Below are 25,605 nucleotides of genomic sequence, written 5' to 3'. Positions count from 1 at the left end.
AACTGGACATTCAACTCAATGTTCTTCAGCAATTTGCTGGAGGAAAGGTAATTATTTTAACATTTAGAATGTGAAATTAAGTAGTACAAAAGTTGATTTATTTGATACGCATTGTATCTCAGACAAACTCTGCAAGGCACACAGGAGAAAAGATTTACAAATTTTTTACAGTACTCAATTATATTCCATCTTCCACGTATTTTTTAAAAAACATTTTAATCTTAATGACTTCAACATCTATACTTCTGATCACAGAATAATCAGTGATCATATCATTGGTAAACTAAAATAATATACGTGTGTCTGATTCTATGATGTTATTTAATATTAAAATCCTACAAATTAATTAGGGGATGTTTTGCTTTTCCAGGATCCCCACAGTAAAAATTCTATAAAATTATTTATCTAGTTTTTTAGAGAAGAAGTCTTCTTATCTGTTACTATAACATATCCAGACTGTATTACTCACAATTTTAAATATCATTCTACTGTGCATTAATATCTTACTGTAATTCAAGTACCAATGAAAAACAATACTTCAGTTTGGTGAACTGGTACTTAAGTATTCTTTCCACATGAGAGGTTATTCTGTATAATGTAGGAATCAAAGAGTATGTGAAATTTAATTCCAGCATTATCAAAAAGATATTTTGAAGTTTGGTACTGTTACTGTTTGTGAAATAGAAATGACCGTACTTTCCCACTTCTTCAAGCTGTTATTAGTAACGATAATCACATCTATAATCCACTGAAGAAAATGTATATTATCCTAAAGTAGTTGCACCTGGAATACCTGGCCAAATCCAGGTCTCCTTGTTGCTAAGAAGAGACCAAATTATTGTAAAAACAATAAGAAATAGAAGATTAGACAGTCTGTTCTCTGAAGGATAAATCTAAGGGGGAAATCATGATGAAAACATGCAAAACCTGAAACTGCAGAACTTTCTGCTAGAAGTTTTTCAATTAATAATAATAATGAGATAAAATTAGGAAAGAAAAAAAGAAGGTGAACATTGGTTTTAATATATTTGAATAAAATAAATCCTTGATATCATTCTTATGATGAATAAAGGAAAGTTACAATATATAAATATATATTAAAATAAAAATAAATATATATTAAAACAAAAACAATCAAACCAACCAAAACAACAACAAAACCAAAACAAATTATAATCCACACAAACTGTAAATGCAAAAGACTTACACTTGAAGCACAGTTTTAGGGTCACCCACTTCTCCTCCATCACCAATTGTCAGTGTGTCATAGCCAATCTCCAGATCAAATTCTTCAAAATTTATCTGAATAACCTAGGAAATAAAATAAGTAAATACACTTTAGAAATAAAAAATGTACCTGAGAGATGAGTCTGTAAGTAAGCTTTCAGTAGTGTAAATACAGGAGATTTTCTTTAGCATATTTTAAAATAAATTATTGTAATTAACCCAGAAGTTTTGGTTAATGAAACACAAATTCTAATAATTTTAAGGTATCATCACTCTGCTGACCTGCTCAAAGCACTGTCATTTCACTTATTTATTTATTTGTTTCAAATTTAACACAGTTATGGATAATCACATTACTTTTTGCGTAAGATCTACTCAAAGGGCAACATAACTAATTGCACTTTGTGCAATACAGTTGTCTTAAAATAAGAAATTAATAGTTGTATTTCACAGAGTAAATGCAGTGAAGGCAAAGAACATAATTTACTTCTGACATCTATAATCTGAATCAAGCAGGATAAAGCTGGATCAGAGGCAAGAGTGATTTTCTTATTTCATGAACCTGAGTAAAATGCAGCTATCAGAAGCCTGGACATTTTTTATATTCCATAATTTAAACTGCAGTATGCATATTTAATGCTGAAAGATAAAGGTTACAGCTCCATTTTAGGAATACAAAGAATTTTTCACTTAGAGAAAAACTCAACCATATTATTAGAAAAAAAGTATACTGTTTCTACTCAGGTATTAACCACGCTATCTCTGTCTATTTAAAATAATAGAAGTTCCTCAAATTTTCATATAGATAAAAATGACAGAATACTTATGTGTAGGAATTTTTAATACTTATATCTGTAATAAATGGTCTTTAATTATTGTTAAAACTGAGAGCTGAGAGTGTTTGTGTTTAAAGCTGTGGATGCCATTCTGATGGATTAATATCCCTTGAAAGCCCATATTACTTTGTTACACTGGGGTTCTAGTAATTGTCTGAAGGACACATTTCTACAAACAAAAGCCAGTGCTGGCAAGCTGACGAAAATGATATAGTTCTGAGGATTGTATTTTTTTCCAAAAGGAGGAGAAACACTTAAACACTTTTCTTTACAGATGTAAATGGGAACATAAGTACACTTAGGAACAGCCGCTTTGGCATATTCACAGAAAAAAGTCTGTGTGTGTGTGTCCGTGTGTGTATGCGTTACACCCCAGGGAATACAGTCAAGTACAGAGAGTTAAAAGGGCCCAGATGGAGAGGACATGGAAAATTGTGCAGGCAAGTAGCTGATTAGCTCTAATTGTCTGAGTAAAGCAGACAAAACCACACATAAATCTTCTTAATCTTCTTAGTGTAAGAAAATATTCTAGATGCTTTGTGTTGTTCTAACCACAAAATTTGTAAGCCTAAAAATAAGAATCTAAACTGAATTCCTTAACTAGATTTAAGGTTGACACATATTTCATTCACTATTGATAAAATAAAATTTAAAAGAAGAGAAAAAGAAAAAAAACACAAATAAGAAAGAAAAAAATAACAGAAAAGAAAAGCATCTTCATTTTTGGTCCACATTTATATTATGTGCAATTAGAAGTGCAGTTATATCAGAACATGGTAAAGCTCCACAACAAAACATGGAAGTTTCTAAGCAAAGAATTTTAGTATCAAATTCAAGTTGAAAGTATATTTCACTTATTAACAGAAACACATTTTGCAATAATATCAATACTTAAGCACTACAGCATAAGAAACTTCAACTTATATTCATAATATCATGAAATCCAAGTGTTAAGAAAACTTGTATAATTACTTAATCCATCTAAATCCTAATCTTGTTTTCCATTAAATACAAGGAGAAATTTAACCTGATTATCCTGTATTTCTTGGTAAGTGTAACAGTAAACATATTTTAATTAATAACCTTCCAGATATTTCATATTAATGAAAAACTACCAAATCGATAAAAAGCATTCATCTTTTTTGTAGTTGAAATACTGGTCTTTATAAGCAGTGTCAGAGAGCTAAAACAAATATTTCCTTCATTTCACTGGAGAAATGTAAGATTTTTTTCAACATTTGTTAACTCAATTAAAAGTATTTCACTCCTTAGGGAATACTGTGGAACACATGCAAAAAAGCAACCCTAAGTCCCTAAGTTTGCTTTTATTGTTCAAATCATAGGCTTAAGCTTATATCTTTCCACTAATCTGTGGTAAATCACCAAATTTTTGATGCTCAGTTTTATCCTAGAAGACTCTTGGCTGTTCTGATGTAATGTCTCACAGTTCTGCAATCTGACAATCTGAAATTATTTTCTAAGAAAGCTTTTATAATTTTAATAAAATAGATGTACATTAAAAAAAAAGTTTTGCTGCACTAAAATGCATGTTTTATTAAAAATTTCTGGCCCACTGTCTTTGTAACTCACCTAAAACTGTGATAATGGATAGGTATGACTTTGTAAAGTGCATAGATTTGTCTACATGTCTTGTATAATAATCTGTGAAACAGTCACATTTTTACTGTAAGAAATAGCAATAAAGTCATTAATATCTTTCAAAGTTTAGGAATATATTAAAAATTAAAATACTGTATTATAGTAAGTGGCTCTAAAAATTTGGAATTTTAACATGTGAAAATCTTATTCTTGCAGTTGTTATTACTATGATTTCTTCTTAAAAGTTTCTGGATCAAGTGAAAATTAGAAAATGCTGCAACTTTGTACAAAACTGCCAGTAGTAAAACAAAACCAGAAACAGTAACCACCAATAGGATCGTATTTTATTTATAGTAAAAAGACAAATATTATTGCTTGAGACAGTAAATTATTTTGCATATCATGCATACCTCTGCTGGAAGAGGGTTAGAAATGGCTACCAAAACCACTCCAGACACGTTATAGTACAAATGAAATATTTCATAACTCCAGATCATTAAAAGGTAAGCAAGCAACTCCATTTAACCTACTAATCTATTTCAACATATCTATTTCTATTTTCAACATATCTATTTCTATTTTAACATACCACACCTGACCTGATTTACAGTACAAACTTTGGGTTTAGCAGAGTAAATTTGCCATTTATTTGCCAAATATGTTTGTTGATTGACACTTGGACACATTACATTTTAAGGGAATTTGCACAAATAGAGCAAGAGTAACATACAGCAACAGCAGAGCTGTCAATATCCAACATGCAAGAGGCATATACTCATAAACTACAAATGTAAGGCACAAGCATTTGTCTGTTGTAACTGTGAAAAACAACTGTGTGTATATATATATATTAAAAAAAAAAAATATCGTCCTCTGCTCTTTGTCTTTGACGTGTGAAGTACACAATGTACAATAAAAAATGTATTTGAAATCTTTGCAAATATGCCTGAATGGCAAGAAAATGAGTATTATACTCTTAGTGATAAGATACATTTTCAGATTTTTTTGTTTTACAATGTTAGATTTAGTTTGAACAGATCCAAAGATGGCTTGATTTGTCAGTGCTCATTATCTTGATTATTCCTTTTACAATACTAAAACAGTATTTTGATTGTATCAGCATTTAAAGTTGAGCATGCTGGAACCTTTCAAAACAAAAACTGAGACTTAGGTAAGAAGAGTAAACTTATAATTTTATTATAAGCATGCCCCAAATCCTCCTTTTACCAGTCATCTAACATTTTGTCTTGATTTTTTTGTTTGTTTGTTTGTTTTCTGAAAAAGTTGTAAACGGCAAACCAAAGGCAGGTGGCATCCTTGAATCAGTTTAACAGTAAAGTAAAACCTCAAGGTGATTCTACATTTTAGCTCCTACTGTAAGAATAAACACTTCAGGGAAAATTGTGCTGATTTGTTACTATGTTCTATATATTTTTGAATCCGATTACCATTACTAAACTGTGATGTTGTTCTGGTTAGTAGAATGATGCACAGTAATCAGAAGCACAAGGACAGGTATTCTTGATCTATAAATTCAAGTAAAGTCTTTTTTTCCAGTTTTCCAGGGCAAGATATGAGCATCATCAGTATAAATTGGATTTGATCCATTGTTTTTATTGACCCATATCAACAGTGACCATGTTTAAAATGTATTTATGTATTTGTTGTATTTATGCCCCACCCCACAATCTCATTTAAAACTGAATAAAAATAAAAACAAAAGAAAAATCCAGAGGGACCACAAAATATTTTCAAATGGTCAGATATACTTTCAGGAAACAATACTATGGACAAATATATTTCACCAGTTATTTGCCTGAACTACAAGATTCTGGATAGTGGGATAACACCATCAAAAGTGGGTTCTGGAAGATAGGCACAAGAAAGAAATTTCAAAGATGCAGAATTCCAGCTGAGGCAGTTTACCACCATACTCATGATCTATCATTTCACAAATTACAAGTCAACTAATGATATCAGATATGTGTTTGTATAATCCCAGAGCTGAGAATAATATCTTTACTCAAAATCAAGCAAAATAATAATTGCTAATCTTTTTCACAAAGAGCTATGCAGTTGTCCTTGATATTTTGTACTTTTATAGTAGCTTTTGTGATGTATCCAGCAGGTAGCAGACTATTATAACTATCCTGATACAGACTAATCATATAATGAACTGTTTTTTTCAGAGGACATTATTAAACATGCCTCTAGACACTACTGTTAGGAAAAGGGAATCTTTCTTTTATTCTTCCTCCATAGACACATATAAATATAAACAACCAATTTATTTAAAATAAAATATGTTGAGTTATGCACTCAATAAAATATGTTGAGTTAAGCAGTGTTCCAGGTAAAGTACTCAACTTTTTAAAATTTCAAAACATACAAAGCAGAATTGTAACAGAAATTAGTATACGTGCTTCAGAACTGCTTCTAAAGGGGAAGCATAATGGTTTAAAGTTGTATGCATTTCCACATGTGTATCTGTTGTCCTAAAGCTTCCAACGCAAATGTACCTCTAAAAATGTTTTTGGAAGTGTAGTAATGTTTTCACTCCATAAAATTTGACATTTTACCAGTAAAATAATAATGAAGAAGTTTATAAAGCTATTATGAATCTTTTATCCTCAGAAGAGTACTTAAAATTAAGCTAAGATATAGCTTAAGTGAGCTATATCTTAGATAATATTAATAGTAAGGAACAAATTTGAATTAAAATATCTAGCAAAAATACAATATTATTACATATTATTTTGCTGCACATTGCATATAATCCAATGATTCAAAATATCCAAGAACTGCTAGCAGCTGTGTAGCATAACAATAGTTTAATTGGCTCTCTGGTAGTCACCTATTACAGGAACAAAACACAACCCAAAAAGAAAGAGTCTAAATATTAAGCAATTCTGTGCTTTCAAATTAGATTTAATTTAATCATTGAGTATCAGAGAGGATGAGAAAAGGGGTAGAGGGACAAGAAAAGGAGAGAGAAAACTTGGAGATTTATAGAACATTGTAGAAAAAAGCAAGTGACACACAAAGCCATAAGATAATTTGAAGACATAAATGCTGACCAACTGAACTGGAAAGCTACTTGTATATTGTTCAGTCCATTTGTTGTCAATAGGGTTAATCATACTTAACTGTAGACATCTACAGTGCAAACATTTATATTTTATGTAGGCTTCATCATAACCAGTTAAAAATATGTCTAGAGTGTAATCTATTTCATCAAAAGGTGGATAACACACACTAGATCAACCACACCTTAATAGTTCCTATTTACCTTTCTTGACTATGAAGCGAGACTAGGTATTTGCATATGGATGTCTTCACTTTGGACATCTAAAATGGAATTCACTCACATGAATGATTTAAGTAGTACCCTCTGAGATACTGTAAAGCAGTCAAAATATCCACACAAACCAGATACAGGGTCTTCAAGAGAATCGTGTTCATTTGTGAAGGCAGATGAAAATCAGTTGGGGTTATCCTGGAGTATTATATGTCAGTTGTTGCCGGTAATCTCAGTCCTACAGATAGCAGATGAATTCTGCTTTGCACAGTCACTTGTAAATTTCTTTCATGCGGTTCTTTAAAAGGGGTTTTTTTTTTGTTCTGGTTTGGTTTTATTTAACTCCAATACTAATGCTAAATGTCACTTATAATTCCTTGGAGGCTAATACTGCAATCAGTTATTTATAAAGGTCATTTAAAATTACTTACTTTGGGGTGAAAATAATTGAAAGCAAATGTATAGTCCGTACCTATCTTGAGAACAAATACTATTTGAAAGTCTTAAAATAGAAGGACAGCTCATTAAGAGAAGAGCATGAAGAGATTATTTTTTTTTTCATGCTATAGTTTTCTGTTTGCATAAAAATATGACCTGTATTGTAGTGGCTTGTATTCACAAGAAGAGTTTCCAAGACTGATTAATCAGAGGTATACAATCTCAACATTTAATCAACTTATGCAACCTCAATAAAAAGAAGCATTCTACAAAAAAAAAAAGAAGTCAACTTATAAATAAGGCCTTGTACAAAGATAAAAAAAAATAATTTTAATTACACAATTTAATTGAACTATCAATATAGTATCCACAAAGGGAAATAAGAGTGTAACTAAATCATTAAGCAAACACATTGCCTTTTACTTAAGTCAGTATATTTATCATGTTCCCAATATAAATTATTATACAACTTCATATTTTATATTTATATTTTCTATTTTCTCACATCAAATTTATTAACCTTTGCAAGTGTTGTCTCATTATACTTCTAAAAGTTGCTAGTGGTTGTGTGTAAAATCAACTTCACTCATTTTTATTAAGCTATTAGAAAAGAAGTTGAAGTTTTTGATCTAGACATTGAAGGAAATGACCCATATAACAACTAACATTATATGGGAATGGCATTTGTACCTAGAAGATAACAGAAGACAGAAAGATTTGACTTGGAAATTCTGGTCACTTCTTTGGTGCCAGAACTTCTATCATTGCTCTGCAAAGAACTCTATTTCTGCAAACATAATTTTGCAAAAAAACACAGTATGAATGATCTGAACATATTAACAATTGCAAGGAATCCACCTCACTGAAACATATCCGCAAGATATCTACTTTCATCAATTTTCACTGTTAACTCTAGAAAAAAGAAACAAACAAACAAACAAACCCCTATAGACTGCTGATAATGCCATGCCCACCTTTTTCTTATCAATCAAAAGAAATTCTCTGGTAGAAGAGAAACTAAGCAAGGAGAAGAAAACACATTCTGTCTATATTTGTGTGTCCTCATATGTCCTCAGGATGGTTAATTGCCTTTGGGCTGAGGATGTCTGACTACTACTTCCCAGCAAGTAAATGATGTGTATTTATATCTGATGATACAAGCTAATAAAATGCTGCAGTCTGATTGATTGGCTTTGCCTCCATAATTTTCATAGAATCACAGGTCCCACCATCAAAATAATTGTGTTGTTCTGTATTTGATTCTAGAATAATAGGTTCAGTAGGAAAATATAATGAATCTATCATTTATTATTAGACTGAGGTATAATTTTATTTTAATTATTTATACTGAGGTATAGATTTATTTAACATTAATTCTACCATGGAGCAGCTAGTCCTGGAAACTATTTCCAGGAACATTAAGGACAAGAAAATCACCAGGAGTTGTCAGCATGGCTTCACCAAAGGGAAGTCAAGCTTTACCAACTTTATGAAAGTTGGTAAAGTTGGTAACTTCTATGATAAAATGACTAACCTGGTACATGAGAGGAGAACAGTGAATATTGTCTACCTGGATTTCATGTAGGCCTTTGACATTATCTCCTGTAAGAGGCAAGCTGTTGATGTATGCACTGGGTGAACAGTAACATGGACTGAAAAACAGATTAAAGCCTGCGCCTAGAGGGTGATGATCACCAGCACAAATTCTAGTTGGAGACTAGTAACTAGTGGTGTATCCCAGTAGACAATACTGGGATCATTCTTGTTTAATGTCTTCATTGGTGATCTGGATGATGGGCCAGAGCGTACCCTCAGTAAGTTTGCCACAACACCAAACCAAGAAAGTGGCTGATATGCCAGAGTCATGCTGCCATACAGAGGGACCTCAACAGACTGGAGAAGTGGACCAACAGCAACTTCATGAAGTTCAACCAGGGGAAGGGACAAGTCCAACCCTTGGAGAGGAGCAACCCCAGGCACTTGCACATGCTTAGGACCAACCAGCTGGAAGCAGCTTTGCAGAAGTGTACTTGGGAGTCCCCCTGGTGAACACCATGTTGAACATGAGCTAACGATGTGCCCCTGCTGCAAAGAATGTGAATGTTATACTCAGCTGCATTAGAAAAAGTATTGCCATCAGATTGAGGAATGTGACCCTTACCCTCTGATCAGCTGTGGTGAGACACATCTGGATGCGGTGTCCAGTACTTCCCAGTACAAAAGAGCTTCAGATATACTGGAGAGAGTCTAACAAATGGCCACAAAAGCAATTAAGGGAGTCAAGCATCTCTCCTATAAGGAAAGACTGAGAGAACTGGGACTATTCAGCCTAGAGATGAGAATGTTCATGGGTAATCTTAGCAATGTATATAAATACCTGAAGAGAGGGGGGCAAATAGTATGGAGCCAGGCTCTTTTCACTGATGAGTCAGGACCAGAGGTAATGTGCACAAACTGAAACACAAGAGGCTCTTCCTGAACATCAACAAACAGTTTTTTACTGCGAGGGTGACTGAGCACCAGCACAAGTTACCCAGAGAGGTTGTGGAGTCTCCCTCCTTGGAGTAGTTAAAAACTCGTCTGGTCATGGTCCTGAGCAACCATCTCTATGTGGTGTTGTTTGATCAGGGGGTTTGGACAAGAGGTCCCATTCCAACCTCCACCATTCTGTGATTCTGTGAAAACTGAATCAACTAAAAATTAGACATCTTCTAAAATGTGGTCATTTACTAGCTCTGGAGCCAGTGCTTTTGTACAGATAAGCTATTTGGAGATAAATTAATCTTGCCTATTTTGGATATTCCTCTTACAATAAATAATTAATCAGGACATTAGGATTTTTACCTCTAGTGAAACTAATGTCTCTTCATTAACTGGAGAGACAGTTTAAAATAAAAAAGTCTACCAACTATAGCAATTAGCCTTCTGTTGACTAAAGTTAGATGACAATGATCTACATAAAGTCTTTCTCTTCCATAAAATTAACCCTCCATATCTCCTTTACTGCAGTTGTTAAAAATACAGGGATAACTATATTGGGAATAACATGCTAATTATTCCCTATCACATCTAGCTGAACACAACAGCCTGCTTGGAAAGCATTTGATATAGTAGCATAAGGAATGAATGAAAGGATTTTAGAGAAAGGTGAGAAAAGATGCTATTAATTACAACTTATGGGGTATAAAAACACATGGCTATGTGATTAAAAACAAATTTATATCCATATTAGGAAGGTGAACATAGCTAACCTAGGATCATATTTGTTTATTTAGGCTGACAAAATTCCGAATAGCAACAAGGTCAGCTGTAAACAAAAAAGGCAAAACAGTTTTGAAATATCTGTAAATATTAAATAAAAAGCTGTATACCAGAGAGCAAAGTGATAATAAATTGAAGTTTACCAAAGTCAATAAAGCTGGCTTAGTCTGTGCTTTGGTGGTGGTTGGTTTGGGTTTGGGTTTGGGTTTGTGTTTGTTTGTTTCTTTCTCTCTTTCTTTTTTTTTTTTTTTTCAAGTCATGCATAAAATCTTTAAAATTTATACAAATGAGTACAGGGTGGCTTCTCTAAGAATTGATCAAAAGCTATTCCTATGTTGGACAGGGCCAGTTGCAGGTGGCTCCAAGGTGGACTTGCCACTGGCCGAAATTGAGCAAGTAAGTGATGCTGGTAGTGCATCTGTGATAACATATTTAAGAAATGGTAAAAAGTGCTGCATAACAGCAGCTGAGGGATGAGAGTGACAATATGTGAGAAGATCAGCTACACAGACACCAAAGTCAGTAAAAGAGGAATGGGAGGAAGTGCTCCAGGTGATGGAGCAGAGATTCCCCTGCAGCCGTTGAAGAAGACCATGCTGGAGCAGGTTGTACCCCTACAGCCCAGAGAGATCCACAGTGGAGCAGATATCCACCCTGCAACCCATGGAAGACCTCAGGCCAAAGCAGGTAGATGTGCCCTGAAGGAAACTGTGACCCTCTGGAGGCCCATGCTGGACCAGCCTGCTCCTGAAGAACTGCAGCCCATGGGAGAGACAATACTAGAGCAAGAGAAGAGCTTGAGAAGGAAGAAACAGCAACGAGGAAGTGTTATGGACTGAGTGCAACCCCCATACCCTGTCCTCCCCACACTGCCTGGGGAAAGAGACAGAGAAGTTGAGACCAAAGTTGTGCCTGGGAAGAAAGGAGGGGTGGCGGGAAGGTGTTGGTTTAAATTTGTTCTTACTTCTCCTTATCTTACTTTGGTTGGCAATAAATTAATTGAATTTCCCCAAGTCAACTCTGTTTTGCAAATGACAGTAACTAGTGACTGATCTTCCTGTCCTTATCTCAACTCAGGAGACTTTTAATTGCTTTTTTTTTCCCCTGTCTTGTTGAGGAGGAGGAGTGATAGAGAAGCCAGGTGGGCACCTGGTAGCCATTCAAGGTTAACCCACCATAGAACGGTGCCATGAATTTTTAGAGGAGTCACTTCATACAAAACAAACAACTAACCATTTTCCAGTCAAATATGAGAAAAAGGTATACACTGAGCAGAAAAATTTACTATAAAGATGACTCGCAAAAGCAACGAAGTGAACTCAACTGTGGAGGAAAGTGACAAGTCTCTGTGCAAAAAATTCATCAAACAAAAAAGACTGAAAGTCAGTCACTGAGGGAAGCTGCTCTGGAGCCTGCCTGCCCGATTCGCAGCGGAGTGGCAGCTATTTGTGCACAGCTGGTTTTCCTGAGGCAGGGAAATGTGAGGGCAGCAGAGAGACACACCAAGAGCTGGCAGCTCTGGCAGGAGACCCTGAAAAGACCTAGGCATTGCCAGAGCAACAGTGACCACCTCCATGCCTATAAAAAAACACCTGGGGAGCATTGGTTACCGGGAGTGCTGCTAACAGAGCTGGTAAATCCAGCATGGTGCCTCAGCCAGGGTGTGGCACTTCATCCTGGATGTGGCACAGCATTTCATACAGGAGGACGTGCAGGGAGAGCACCTCTGCGAGGAGGGGCATTCCACTGGGTGAGTGGCAGACCTGAAGTACACAGGACAGGACACAACACTGACCTGCAGCCATCTGCACAGGTCAAGGACACTCATCCTACCTGACCCTCAAGGTAGAATGGTGGGCACTCCTTTGAGAATAAAGCTTGCAGCTCTGTCTGGAGGGTCTGCACCATCTACCCCAGTGGTGGCCAATGTCTCCATGCAGATGGAGCTGCTGAATGTAGAAACTGTCTGCAGTGCAGACCTTTCTCCTGGGAGAGGGACAGGCGGCAGACCTGCCTTCAAAAGATGTACCCAGGTGCAGGACCTCCTGCACCAGGTGGCTGAGATACAGGAGGTGGTGAGGAGGCTGTGTAACATTAGGGAAGCTGAGAAGGAGTTCACACAATCACAGAATGTTAGGATTTGGAAGGGACATCAAAAGATCATCTAGTCCAATCCCCCTGCTGGAGCAGGGACATCTAGATAAGATTACATGGGAAGGCGTGCAGGTGGGTTTTGAATGTCTCCAGAGAAGGAGACTCCACAATCTCCCTGGGCAGCCTGTTCCAGTGCTCCATCAGCCTCACTATGAAGAAGTTTCTTCTCATATTTAAGTGGAACCTCCTGTGTTCCAGTTTGAACCCATCGCCCCTTGTCCTATCATTGGTTGTCACCAAGAAGAGCTTGGCTCCATTCCATCCTCGTGAAACTCACCCTTTTACATATTTATAAACGTTAATTAGGCCATCTCTCAGTCTCCTCTTCTCCAAGGTAAAGAGAATCAACCCCCTCAGCCTTTTCTCATAAGAGAGATGTTCCATTCCCTTAATCATCTTCATGGCTCTGTGCTGGACTCTCTCAAGCAGTTCCCTGTCCTTCTTGAACAGAGGGGCCCAGAACCGGACACAATATTCCAGATGTGGTCTCATCAGGGTAGAGTGGAGGGGGAGGAGAACCTCTCTCAACCTACTAACCACACCACTTCTAATACTTCCCAGCATGCCATTGGCCTTCTTGGCCACAAGGGCACAGTGCTGGCTCATGGTCATCCTGGTGTCCACTAGGACCCCCGGGTCCCTTTCCCATACACTGCTCTCTAACAGGTCATTCCCCAACTTATACTGGTACCTGGAGTTATTCTTGCTCATATGCAAGGCTCTACACTTGTCCTTGTTATATTTTGTTAAATTTTTCCTTGCCCAACTCTCCAGCCTGTCCAGGTCATGCTGGATGGCAGCACAGCCTTCTGGCATGTCAGCCAATCGTCCCAGTTTGGTGTCATCAGCAAACTTACTGACAGTGTACTCTACTCCCTCATTGATGAATATATTGAATAGTATTGGCCCCAGTTCCAACCCTTGAGGGACTTCACTAGATACAGGCCTCCAACTAGATTCTGTTTCATTGACCACAACTCTCTGGCTTCTTTTCTTCAGCCAATTCACAGTCCACCTCACTACCTGATATTCCAGAACACATTTCCTCAGTTTAGCTGTGAGGATGCTGTGGGAGATGGTGTCAAATGCTTTACTGAAATCAAGATAGACCACATCCACTGCTTTGCCATTATCTATCCACCTGGTTATGTCTTCATAAAAGGCTATGAGGTTGGTTAAGCATGATTTCCCCTTGGTGAAGCCATGTTGACTGCCTGTAATGACCCTCTTATCCTTGATATGCCTTGAGACAGTGTCAAGGATAAGTTGTTCTATCACCTTTTCAGGGATGGAGGTGAGGTTGATTGGTCTATAGTTACCCGGGTCCTCCTGCTTGCCCTTTTTGAAGACTGGAGTGACATTTGATTTCCTCCAGTCCTCAGGCACCTCTCCCATTTCCTGACTTAGCAAAGATGATGGAGAGTTGCCTAGCAATGACTTCAGGGAGCTCTCTCAGGACCTGTGGATGTTAGATACCTGGTTCCAAGCAGAGTCTGCAGTGGACCCATAGCCCACAGCCAAACAGCCAAAAATCCCCTCACCAGCACACACAGAAGGGAGGGGGGGCAATAATGGAGAAGAATGGAAGCTTGTAATGGCAAGGACCAGCAGGAGGAAGAGACTTCCCCCGAAGTCTGAGGTGTCCTTGCAGAACCACTTCACTCTGCAGACTGAAGAGGAAAGACCTGTCACTCAGGAGAGATGCTGGAGCTAAGTAAGGCAGTCCAGTCTGCTCCCTATATAACAACCAGCACAACTAAGAAAAGGTAAGGAATTACAGTAGTAGGTGACTCTCTTCTGAGAGGTACAGAGGCACCCATTTGTCAGTATGGTGCACTCTCTAGAGAGGCATGCTGCTTACTGGGTGCTCACATCAGGGATGTCACTAAGAGACTACCAAGCTTTGTACAGTCCAGTGACTAGTAGCCACTGCTTTTGTTTCACATGGGTAGCGGTGACACAGCCAGGAGTACTCTGAGGAATATTAAGGAGAATTACAGAGACCTGGGAGCAGCAGTAAGGGACTCTAGAGCTCAGGTAGTTTTTCCATCAGTCCTTTGGGTCACAGGGACGGGGCGGGGACAGTTCAATCTGGCAAATCAACAAACGGTTTCAGGACTGGTGCCACAAACAGACATTTGGCTACTTAGACTGGTCTGCTACAGGCCACCTAACCAGAAAATCTCTATAGACAGATAGGAGCAGCCTCACGCTCATGAGTCCTGGTCCCCATGGAGCACTTCAACTTCCCCAATATCTGCTGGAAGGACAGCACAGCAGGGCACAGGCAATCCAGGAGGTTCCTGGAATGCATTACTGATAACTTCCTTCTCCAAGTGTTAGACAAACCAACGAGGAGAGGTGCTATGCTGGACCTTGTTTTCACCAACAAAGAGGAGCTGGTGGGGCAGCCTTGGGCTGCAGTGACCGTGAAATGGTGGAGTTCAAGATCCTTAGGGCAGCAAGGAGGGCACACAGCAAGCTCACTACCCTGGGCTTCAGGAGAGCAGACTTTGGCCTCTTCAGGGATCTGCTTGGTAGAGTACCATGGCATAAAGACCAGGAAGGCAGAGGGGCCCAAGAAAGATGGTTAATATTCAAGATCACTTCCTCCAAGCTCAGGAGTAATGCATCCAAAAATAAGAGCAAGTCAGGAAAAATGTGAAGAGGCCTGCATGGATGAACAAGGAGCTCCTGGATAAACCCAAATACAGAAAGGAAGCCTACAGAAGGCTTAAGCAAGGACAGGTAGCCTGGGAGGAATAAAAAAAAAATTGTATGAGCAGCCAGGGATCAGGTTAGGAAGACTAAACCCCTGATAGAATTAAAACTGACCAGGGACATCAAGGGCAACAACAAAAGCTTCTACAGGTACATCTCTGATAAAAAGGAGACTATGAAAATTGTGGGCCCTCTCTGGAAGGAAATGGGAGACCTAGTCACCTGGAATATGGAGAAGCCTAGGGTAGTCAGTGACTTTTTTCCCTTAGTGTTCACTGTCAAGTGCTCCAGCCACACTGCCCAAGTCACAGAAGGCAAACGCAGGGACTGGGAGGATAAAGAATGTCCCACTGTAGGAGAAGATCAGGTTTGAGAACTTCTAAGGAACCTGAAGATGGGCAGGTTCATGGGACCTGATGAGATACATCTGTGGGTCCTGAAGGAACCAGTGGATAAAGTTGCTAAGCCGCTATCCATGATATTTTGAGAAGTCGTGGCAGTCTGGTGAAGTTCCCACTGACTGGCAAAGGAGAACTATAACCTCCACTTAAAAAAAAAAACAAAAAAGGAAGACCAGGGAAATACAAGCCAGTCAGTCTCACCTCTGAGCCTGGCAAGATCATGGAGCAGATCCTCATGGAAACTATGCTAAGGCACACAGACAACAGAGATGCAATTTATGACAGCCAACATGGCTTCAATATGGCCAAATCATACCTGAAAAACAGCACTGGTGGATAAGGGAAGAGCAACTGATGTCATTTACCTGGACTTGTGCAAAACATTCAACACTGTCCCACATGACATCCCTGTCTCTAAATTGGAAAGACATGGACTTGATGGATGGACCACCTGGTGGACAAGGAATTGGCTGGATGGTTGGATGGTCACGCTCAAAGAGTTATGCTCAATGGCTTGATGTCCAAGTAGAGACCAGTGCTGACTGGTGATCCTCAGGGCTCAGTAACAGGACAAGTGCTGTTCAATTTTTTTGTCAGTGATATGGACAGTGAGATTGAGTGCACTCTCAGCAGGTTTGCAGATGGCACCAAGCTGAGTGGTGTAGTTGATACTCTAGAGTGAAGGGATGCTGTCCAGAAGGACGTTGACAGGTGGGCCTGTGCAAACCTCATGAAGTTATACTAGGACAATTTCAAGGTTTTGCACATGGGTCGGGGCAATCCCAAACACAAAGGCAGGGCAGAGAATGGATTAAAAGCAACCTTGAGGAGAAAGACTTGGTTGTGTTGGTTGATGAGAAGCTCACCATGAGCTGGCATTGTGCACTTGCAGCCCAGAAAGTCACCCGTGTCCTGGGCTGCATCAAAAGAAGTGTGAGCTTCAGGTTGAGAAAGGCAACTTTTCCCCTCTGTTCCACTCACGATACACCACCTGCAGTACTGCATACAGCTCTGGGGCCCCCAACATAAGAAGGACATGGACCTGTTGGAGACAGTCCAGAGAAGGTTCACCAAGATGATCAGAAGGGTGGAGCACCTATCCTATGAAGACAGACTGAGAGAGTTTGGCTTGTTCAGCCTGGAGAGGAGAAGGCTCTGAGAACACCATAGATTAGATACAACGAAGAAATTCTTCACAATGAAGGTGAAGAGGCACTGGAAAAGGTTGCCCAGAGAAGCTGTGGAATCCCCATCCCTGGGAGTGTTCAAGGCCAGGCTGGATGGGGCTTTGAGCAACCTGGTCTAGCAGAAGGTGTCCCTGCTCATGGCAGAGTCAGAACTAGATGGTCTTTAAGGTCCCTTTCAACCCAAATGATTCTATGATTCTACAAAATGAATGAATTGCTCTGTGCAAGCACCGGAACCTTCCTATCAAAGTCTCTGGGTAATATGCATACATGTCTTTAAAAGTTCTAACTTGGGTATTGATATTCGTCATAAGTACAAAAAAGAAAATATGTTTGAATTCAAAGTGTCTGAGAGTCGTAACTTAGACCAATGTTAGGAACTTATGGAAAGACAAACAGAACTAAAACTCTTATGTGGCCTTTAGTTCTGTCTAAAGTTTTAAGTAAAGGTGGAGTTAATACCTGAAATTCATGTTATGGCTAGAATCTAAAATTGCTGATGGCTGAAATAGAAGTAATTGCTTTTGTTGCAGTTATTGCAATAAGCACAATCTCTCACCTATTCCCTATGGGCAGATCATATTTTCAGAGTGTAAAACATCACTCCTACAGTCACAGAAATGGCAGGAAAATATTTGATGAGATGAAATCTACAATAATTGAGAAAATGGACCTCTCCTCCTTTCAGAATGAAAGTAATGTTATAGTAAAATTACAGAATGGGACAAGTCATTTATCACTCTGCAATTACTTTTTTTTTTTCCTCTATGTCTCTTTTATTTCACTGTTTTTCTCCAACACTTACCCAAAGTACATGCACATACCTCCTGACTCCAAATTCTCTCATTCAACAATTGGTTTTATTCCCTCACTAAGACAATCTCCCCTCCATCCACATATATTTCTAAGATTGTTTTTTTTAACTGTGTTATGTACATCACTCAGATTTTTGTTTTGTTTGTTTGTTTGCTTACTTGCTTGTTTCTTTGTTTTTAACTGGATCAAAATGTTCATGAACAATATGGAAGAACAGTGTAGCTACCACTACAAAGGAATTTAATTTTCTGAACAGAACTGAAATATTTTTACTTTCCAGTTTCATCTAAAATAAAAGTCCATTATCTCCTATTGATAAATACAATACCAGCTTCTCAAATCTGCATGGATGAAAAGCATTATTATGATTAAAATATATAGTGTATAAGCTTATGTATGCTCATATTTTCCAAGAATTTCACTGACTGTAATAGCTATAGTATATCTTCACACTAGGCTTGAGACATTTGCCTGTAAAAAGAGCTGCAGTGTAGTTTGTTCCAACAGGTCTGACCAAAATGGGCTTCATGAAATGAGTGCTTGAATTCACACTGAAGCAGCCAGCCTGCTTGAGATTTATACTGTCAACACGAACAAATATGGATTGTAACCAGATTTAGGCTTGACAGCAAGCTTAGGAAATATTCCACTGACAGTTTTGACATGGTTAACAAAATAACACAGCTGTGGTAAATTAAATGTAAACATTCAGCTTTATGCTGAATTTGTTTTGCTTATTTTTGGCTTAGCCTAAAAAGCACAAAAACTCAGAAACAAAAAGATGAAATTTTTGCAAGAGGAGAACAGCAACATCATGACATAAGGAAAGAGGAGGGGAAGAATGGAATTTAAGAATATAAACAAAAATAAGAACATCCTAATATACAGTGATTACATGAGAACCGTATATGATGTAAACTGAATAAGAATTGTGAGTTATTTCTTCAGTAACCTTCTTCAGACTTGAAGAAAATATCATATGAGGAGTTTCCCAGGTATTTAAAACTATTTCAACAGTTTCTCAGAAAGTAAAGGACTACAGCAGCTGGAAACAGATGTCATAAATTTTCAGTACTTTCTGCCATTATGACAAATTTCAGATAATAGGTTTCCTAACAGATATCTGGCATACGCAAACACAAAGATAATAATTAAAAAACCCACCCTAAAAGTAAAACCCAGCTATCTCCCAACTCTCAAACATAAATCATTATTCATTTCAAAATAATTCAAAAATGTAATGGATAAAAAGATAAGAATGTGAACACTAGTAAAATTTTGAAACCTATATACATTTGAAACACATTTGAAATTTATGGAGGTAGTAAGAGTATATTTATGCTTGAAATACACTGAATATAGAATTTTGAATATGATGGTGTTAAAGAAAAAAAAATACAACAACAAACATGTCCTCATGTAAAATTCCTTTTTTCTAAAATTACTGCCATATAAAATTAAGATAATCCACCTAAATTTGACAATAAGCTTATATATTTAGTTTCTCCTTACAATTTTGGAAAACAGCTTGATTTTTTTTTTAGAAAAAAGAAACACTTTTGCTTATTTTTCTCCTTGACACATGGTGGTGAAAGATATGTGATGTGAATATGGCTGAGATCTGTCAGAAAGGCTGTCATTCTAGCACTGATGTTTTCCACAGTGTTTCTGTCACTGTGGATTAGAAAAAAGAAATCAGCAAGTATAATTCATAAGACTTGAACTCTGCTGAACTATAGCCATAATTCAAATTCCACTGGTATTTTAGCCTGTAGTCAAATTTAAACTGATTATATTGTAGCCCATCCTTTTGAAGGGCAAAGTCAGGACTTAAAATTGCAATTTTCTTATCACACTTTCTTTTTAAGTAAACAACCTGAACTATGTTTTAATGTAGCCCAGCAAACAGAATTTTTGCCATTACTAGTAAAAAAAAATGCCAGGATTTGTATTGACTTGACAATTGACCTCAGCATTATTAGGCTTTCTCTTGTTCTAAAATGACTTTAGAATGCTTATGCTGTAATAACAATTGTCTAGCAATTAGTGGCTAACAGGTCTGATTTAGCTCTGAGAATACTCTATATGGCAAAATAAGCCTAACAAACCAGGGAATTCACTGCCTGACAAACAGTAATCCTTTATATTAAGTGAAGCTGAGGAAATTGTGCAATTTTTAAGCTTTACCTTATAACAAATGAAAAAGAAGCAGATGAAGATATAAAAACAAAAAATTGTGCCTTGGCATAGTGCTGGAAACAGACTTTTTACTTCACCAGCAATGAGGCAAATTTATTGTGTTAAGCTACAGTAGAGGGATATACAAACTAATATTATCATATACAATACATAAAATTTGTATTTTTTAGGTATTAGCTAAGAACAAAAGAATTAAATTCATCATTGTTATATTGACAAAATATCCAGAGCATTTGAAGTATCATAATTTAAGAACTCATATAATCAAAAATTGCTGTATGATTTAACCCTACCTGTCAAACAGGTAATTTGTGCATTTATAATCAACAAATTTACGTATGTCTTTCATTTTATTTGTTGGTTTTTTTTCTATCATATGCATATTAATAGCAGATAGCAGCTTTCTTTCCATCATTGTCTGGAATTTCATCACGTGTATCATTCATTCGGTGTTTTAAACTTAACAGCAAAGACTTTCTGAAAAAGGTCAAGGAACAGCTGCAGAACTTCTATCACTGCAAGCAGCAGTAGATATTTGAGTTATGGAAGCAATAAAACATTCAAAATGACATTTTGTCATTCAGACAACACAATACAGAATATCTTGCAATGTTTATAACAACATGAAAATGCTTTCATCATAATAATTCTTTAAGTTCAATAAGTGACATTTAATGTTTTAGAATATCAAATAGCAATGACTGCCAGCTTTAGACCAAAAAAAAAAAAAAAAAAAAAAAAAAGAAAAAGCTAAAATCAATCCACCCAGTGTTTTCTCTGTTAAGATGAGATATTGTGGGCATTTACTGAGATATTGTGGGCATTTAGTGCAGGGAAATTTAAATACACTTGCTATTTTTAATCACAAGTAAATTTATCATTGTTTGTGCTGAAGCAGGTTTCACAGAAAAGGCTTTCTTGGCTTTTTTCTTTTTTTCTATGGAGTTGATATTAACTGAATCAGTCTTCCGGGGGGGGGAAGTTTTTTTGTTTCTAAAAATATATCTATATATAAACACACGTATATATGGGTTAAACCCATCAGAAATCATTATCTTCCTCTACCCATGGTTTACTTATACAAAACTCTAAATAAAATAAGTCTTCTGCTCTGGGCTTTTCATTTCCACCTCAGAGGTTGCAAACTGCTGTCTCTCTTTAAGAGAGTCATGGTTCTGCTCCACTGCCAACAAGGCTTGGGAATGAATAGCATGCCTCATTAACTGCATGAGGCAAGAGACCAACAGCAATGCAGTACCAAGCTAACGAGGTAGCTGATTGTCTGGGACAATATATCTGTTGTATTGATATCAACCTTATTTCTGAAACCAATCGGAGAAGAAAATCATAGTATCCACCCCAGAGCAGACATGTAGGCACAGGAGAATGTCCATTTACGCTAGAGTTAAAGTTCCTTTCAGGGTCTTTCATCTGGTACTTTCTCCCTTAGAAGATTCTCAATTTCTGAGCTATTTTGTTGCAAATGATGCAACAGAAGGATGTCTGAAATACCAGATAATAAGTCCTGAAATACTAGGCTCAGTAAAGCCTCATGGTTCTTGTGGCTATGATATAAAATATTGTAAATATTACCATGTAACAATGAACACCATGGCATTGTTTGTTGTAGTTATTACAAATAACTCTTAACTCTTCATTACACATCAATGACAGTTTTTACTTCAAGGCAAGTATCAAAAGTTATGCCTTTTAGCAGTCATGCAAGGCAAGCCCTATTCTGTTCAGACCAATAAGACAATATTAGCGTGAATCAAAACTGAACACATTAAACCACTGATTATGTAAGCAAAAACTTTATACATGCAAATTCTTCAATATATCCTAAAAAGAAGTTGATTTAACTTGTAATACAATCCCATTGTCTTTTAACCTCAACAAATTTAGGTTCTTCTAAACAGTATTAGACACCTTTTCTATTTATACTGAAAACTATAAACATATCTGAATGTTGTTTCAGATAACATTGTAAACCTTTTATATACCCACTGTTTCAGAAACTTGATAATTATCTGTGAGTCTGCACTTAATTGCAGTATCAAAGAGGTATCATTATGTCCAACCACTAACATGCAAAGAACAGTATTTTCTGGGTAATGCTGAAGCTATTATAAGCATATCTATAATTAACTGTGTAACTCTTTGCAATAGAATCTGCCCATGATGAAACTAAGATTTCTCTTAATCTAGTCATTTCAGTAGTACATGACAGAAGTGCAGGAATAGTCTTCAACCTCCATGTTTTGAAATAAAATATCTTGCTTAATCTGCCATTTCTTCTTTGCATTATTATTACTGACAAACTCTCTAAAGCACCATCCACTAGCAGGCATTCTTGATTATGTCCTTATTTAAAAATCCATACTAAATTTGAAATAAGTGACCCATTCCTAACTATATTTTTCACTCTTTTACTATATCCTCAATACTTTCACAATATTAAATACATGAGGAGACAGAGATATATGTAAATTTTGGTCATTTAACTTTGACTGGCTCGCAGTTGCCCACCAAGCCACTCTACCACTCCCTCTCAGCAGGACAGGAGGTGAAAAATGGGATGAAAAAATCACAGGTTGAGATAAGGACAGGAAGATCACTCACTAGTTACCATCATGGGCAAAACAGACACAACCTGGGGAAGATTAAATGCATTTATTGCCAACTAAAAATAGCAGTAGGAAAGCAAGAAATAAGAACAAAACTAAAGCCAACTTCCCCTTATCCTCTTTCTTCCCAGGCTGAACTTCATATCTTTGTTCCTGACTCTTCTGTCTCTTCCCTTCCCCCAGGTGGTGCAAGGAGACAGGCAATTGAGGTTGCAATCAGTTCATAAAACTTCATTCCTGCAACTCCTATGTCCTCATGCTCTTTCCCTGCTCCAGTGTCGGGTCTCTCCCATGGGAGATAGTCCTTCACAACCTTCTCCATCATTGGTACCTCCCACAGCCTGCAGTTCTTCAAGAACTTTCTTATGGATAGATGTTCTTACAGACATGATTTAGTGCTAGTGTTAGGTCAACAGCCAGACTCAATGGTCTTGAGGGTGTCTTCCAAGCAAAATTATTCTATGATTCTACAATTCTCAGAACTGCACCAGCATAGGTCCTTTCCATGGGGTGCAATCCTTCAGGAGTACGCTGCTCCAGTGTGGACCCACATGAATTCACAGATCTTGCCAACAAATCTGCTCTAGTGTGGACTCCTGTCCATGAGCCACAATTCCTGCCAGAAACCTGCTCCTGCATGGGCTCTTCATGGGGTCAAAGCCTCCTTCAGGGCACATCCATCTGCTCTGACAGTGGGCCATCCATGGGCTGCAGGGTGGATATATGATCCACTGTGGACCTCCATGGGCTGCAGGGAGACAAACTGTATCACCACAGTCTTCTCCACAGGCTGTGGGGGAATATCATCTCCAGTGCCTGGAGTACCTCCTCCCACAACTTTTTCACTGACCTTGGTGTCTCTGGGTTTGTTTCTCTCACATTTTCTCACTCCTCCCCATCAGCTACTGTTGTGCAGCATTTTTTACCCTTAATTGTGTTATTACAGAGGTGCCACTGGCTTGCCCAATTTGCTCAGCTGTGCCCTGTAGTGGATTCATTTTGGAGCCAGATAGAACTGGCTCTGTCCAACGTGGTGGCAGCTTTTGATCACTTCTCACAGAAGTCACTCCTGAAGCCTCCTGTTGTCCAAACCTCACGATATAAATGCAATACATAAGTACTAATCAAAACAAACTGAATCATGCGTGCACTGAAATATTTTACTGAATCAGCAGAGGTTCAGCTTATGAATTATGCTCCATTACCAAATATTAAAATTGGGTGTATGCTTATATATATTTTATCAATCAGGAACTGAAACAATTTTGATGTTATGCTAACATGCTACTTTGTAGTATTTACAGTTTCAGAAAAAAAAAAATATAAAATAACTTTTTACAAAGCCTTTATTTGAACTACTGTAGGCATGACCTCTGTCTACAGAAGGTGTTTATTTTGTTTTTATTAGAACTGGAATTTATACACATGGAATAGCTTGATCTTCTAAGTGACTTGAGAGAAAGGAGAACTAGCCTAACTGCATGTCTCCAGTACAAGAGAGACATGCAGCTACTGGAAAGAATCCAGTGAAGGGACACAAAGATGATTAAGGGACTGTAGCATCTCTCATATAAGGAAAGGTTGAGAGAGCTGGTCTTGTTTAGCCTAGAAAAGTGAAGGCTCAGGCAGACCTTAAAGCGTACAAACACCTGAAGGCTGGATGTAAAGAAGATGGAATCAAACTTTTTCCAGTGATACTCAGTGAGAGGACCTGAGGCAATGGGCACAAACTGAAACAAGAGAGATTTTTTCTGAACATCAGGAAACAGTCTTCCACTGTGAGGGTGACCAGCACTAGTACTGGTTAACCAGGGCGATTATGGAGTCATCATCCTTGGACATGTTCAAAGACCATCTGGGCAATTGCCTATAGGAGGCTCTGCTTGAGAGGGGCGTTCAACTAGGTGATCTCCAGAGGTCCACCCCAACCTCAATCATTCTGTAACTCTGTGAACCACACTGACAAGAGAAAATGAATTTGTTGTTTTCTTAATTTTTCACTCAGCTTTAAATTTAAAGTTCCTTAAGAGCAAAAACTGGAAATTTGTAAGGAAAATAATGCTAAGAAATAATGGTTTTGAATGCTTCAGTAAAAATACTTTGGGTCAAAATAAAATTCTGAGGTTTTGAAGATAACACTGCATCACCATGTTGTGAACTGGTGGGGAGGAAGGCAACATTAAAACATTAATACTGGGGAGGAGGGAGGCTTGAGTGCATCCACCACATCTAAGTGTAAGCCTTAACACTCTTGAAGTCATTAATATCTTAACCCCTCAGTCACCTGTGACTTGTCAGTAGCTATGTACCAGTCTATGAGCTTAAAGTTTTGCTTCTACCATTTGTAGAATGTATCAAATCTTATTTGGCTTTTTTGTTATGTAGACATACCATTGCTGCATTTAAGAAAAGAAACCATTTTATGAAAAATATACCTTAAGAAGTATTAAATTCATTCTATACAATAGCTCAATGGTGTTTTTCAAGTCATTTAAAGCACTTGTTCAAAGTATAAGAGCTGCATTTAATTTCCTCAAACAATATGATATTAAATTCTACCCACTGCCACATTTGACCGAACTTTCTCTCTGAAATTCTAGATGTGCACAGATTTCGTCTTGTCTACTAAAAGTTTTTGATTAAAGAAATAAATATATGAAGCTTTTTTGGGCCAGAGAAATTGGTCTTTTAAACTTTGTGCCCATCTGAGGGAGAGAGATTGTGTAATTTTTCAAGGACTCTTACCACATTTTTTGTGGTCTCCCTTCCTAAACACACCTACCTTCATTATGAATATTCTAATCACTTGAATAAATATCCTTTTTTTTTTCTTCTTCCAAA

General features: G+C 37.4%; 1 protein-coding gene across 3 annotated transcripts in view; it reads right to left on the bottom strand.

The window, feature by feature from the left end:
• Positions 1-25,605, bottom strand: part of CSMD3 (CUB and Sushi multiple domains 3) — a gene marked incomplete at its 5' end in the record, with an annotated part of 620,447 nt that overhangs the window by 317,594 nt on the left and 277,248 nt on the right. For all 3 annotated transcript variants that reach the window (XM_080338547.1, XM_080338548.1, XM_080338549.1), the window contains one exon: positions 1,208-1,311. In XM_080338547.1, the coding sequence (XP_080194673.1) occupies positions 1,208-1,311 (104 nt within the window). The remainder of the gene's footprint in view (positions 1-1,207; positions 1,312-25,605) is intronic.

The sequence above is a fragment of the Nesoenas mayeri genome (assembly GCF_963082525.1).
Source record: "Nesoenas mayeri genome assembly, chromosome: 2".
NCBI classification, from domain to species: Eukaryota; Metazoa; Chordata; class Aves; order Columbiformes; family Columbidae; genus Nesoenas; species Nesoenas mayeri.
This window is presented reverse-complemented; position numbering and strand designations above follow the sequence as displayed.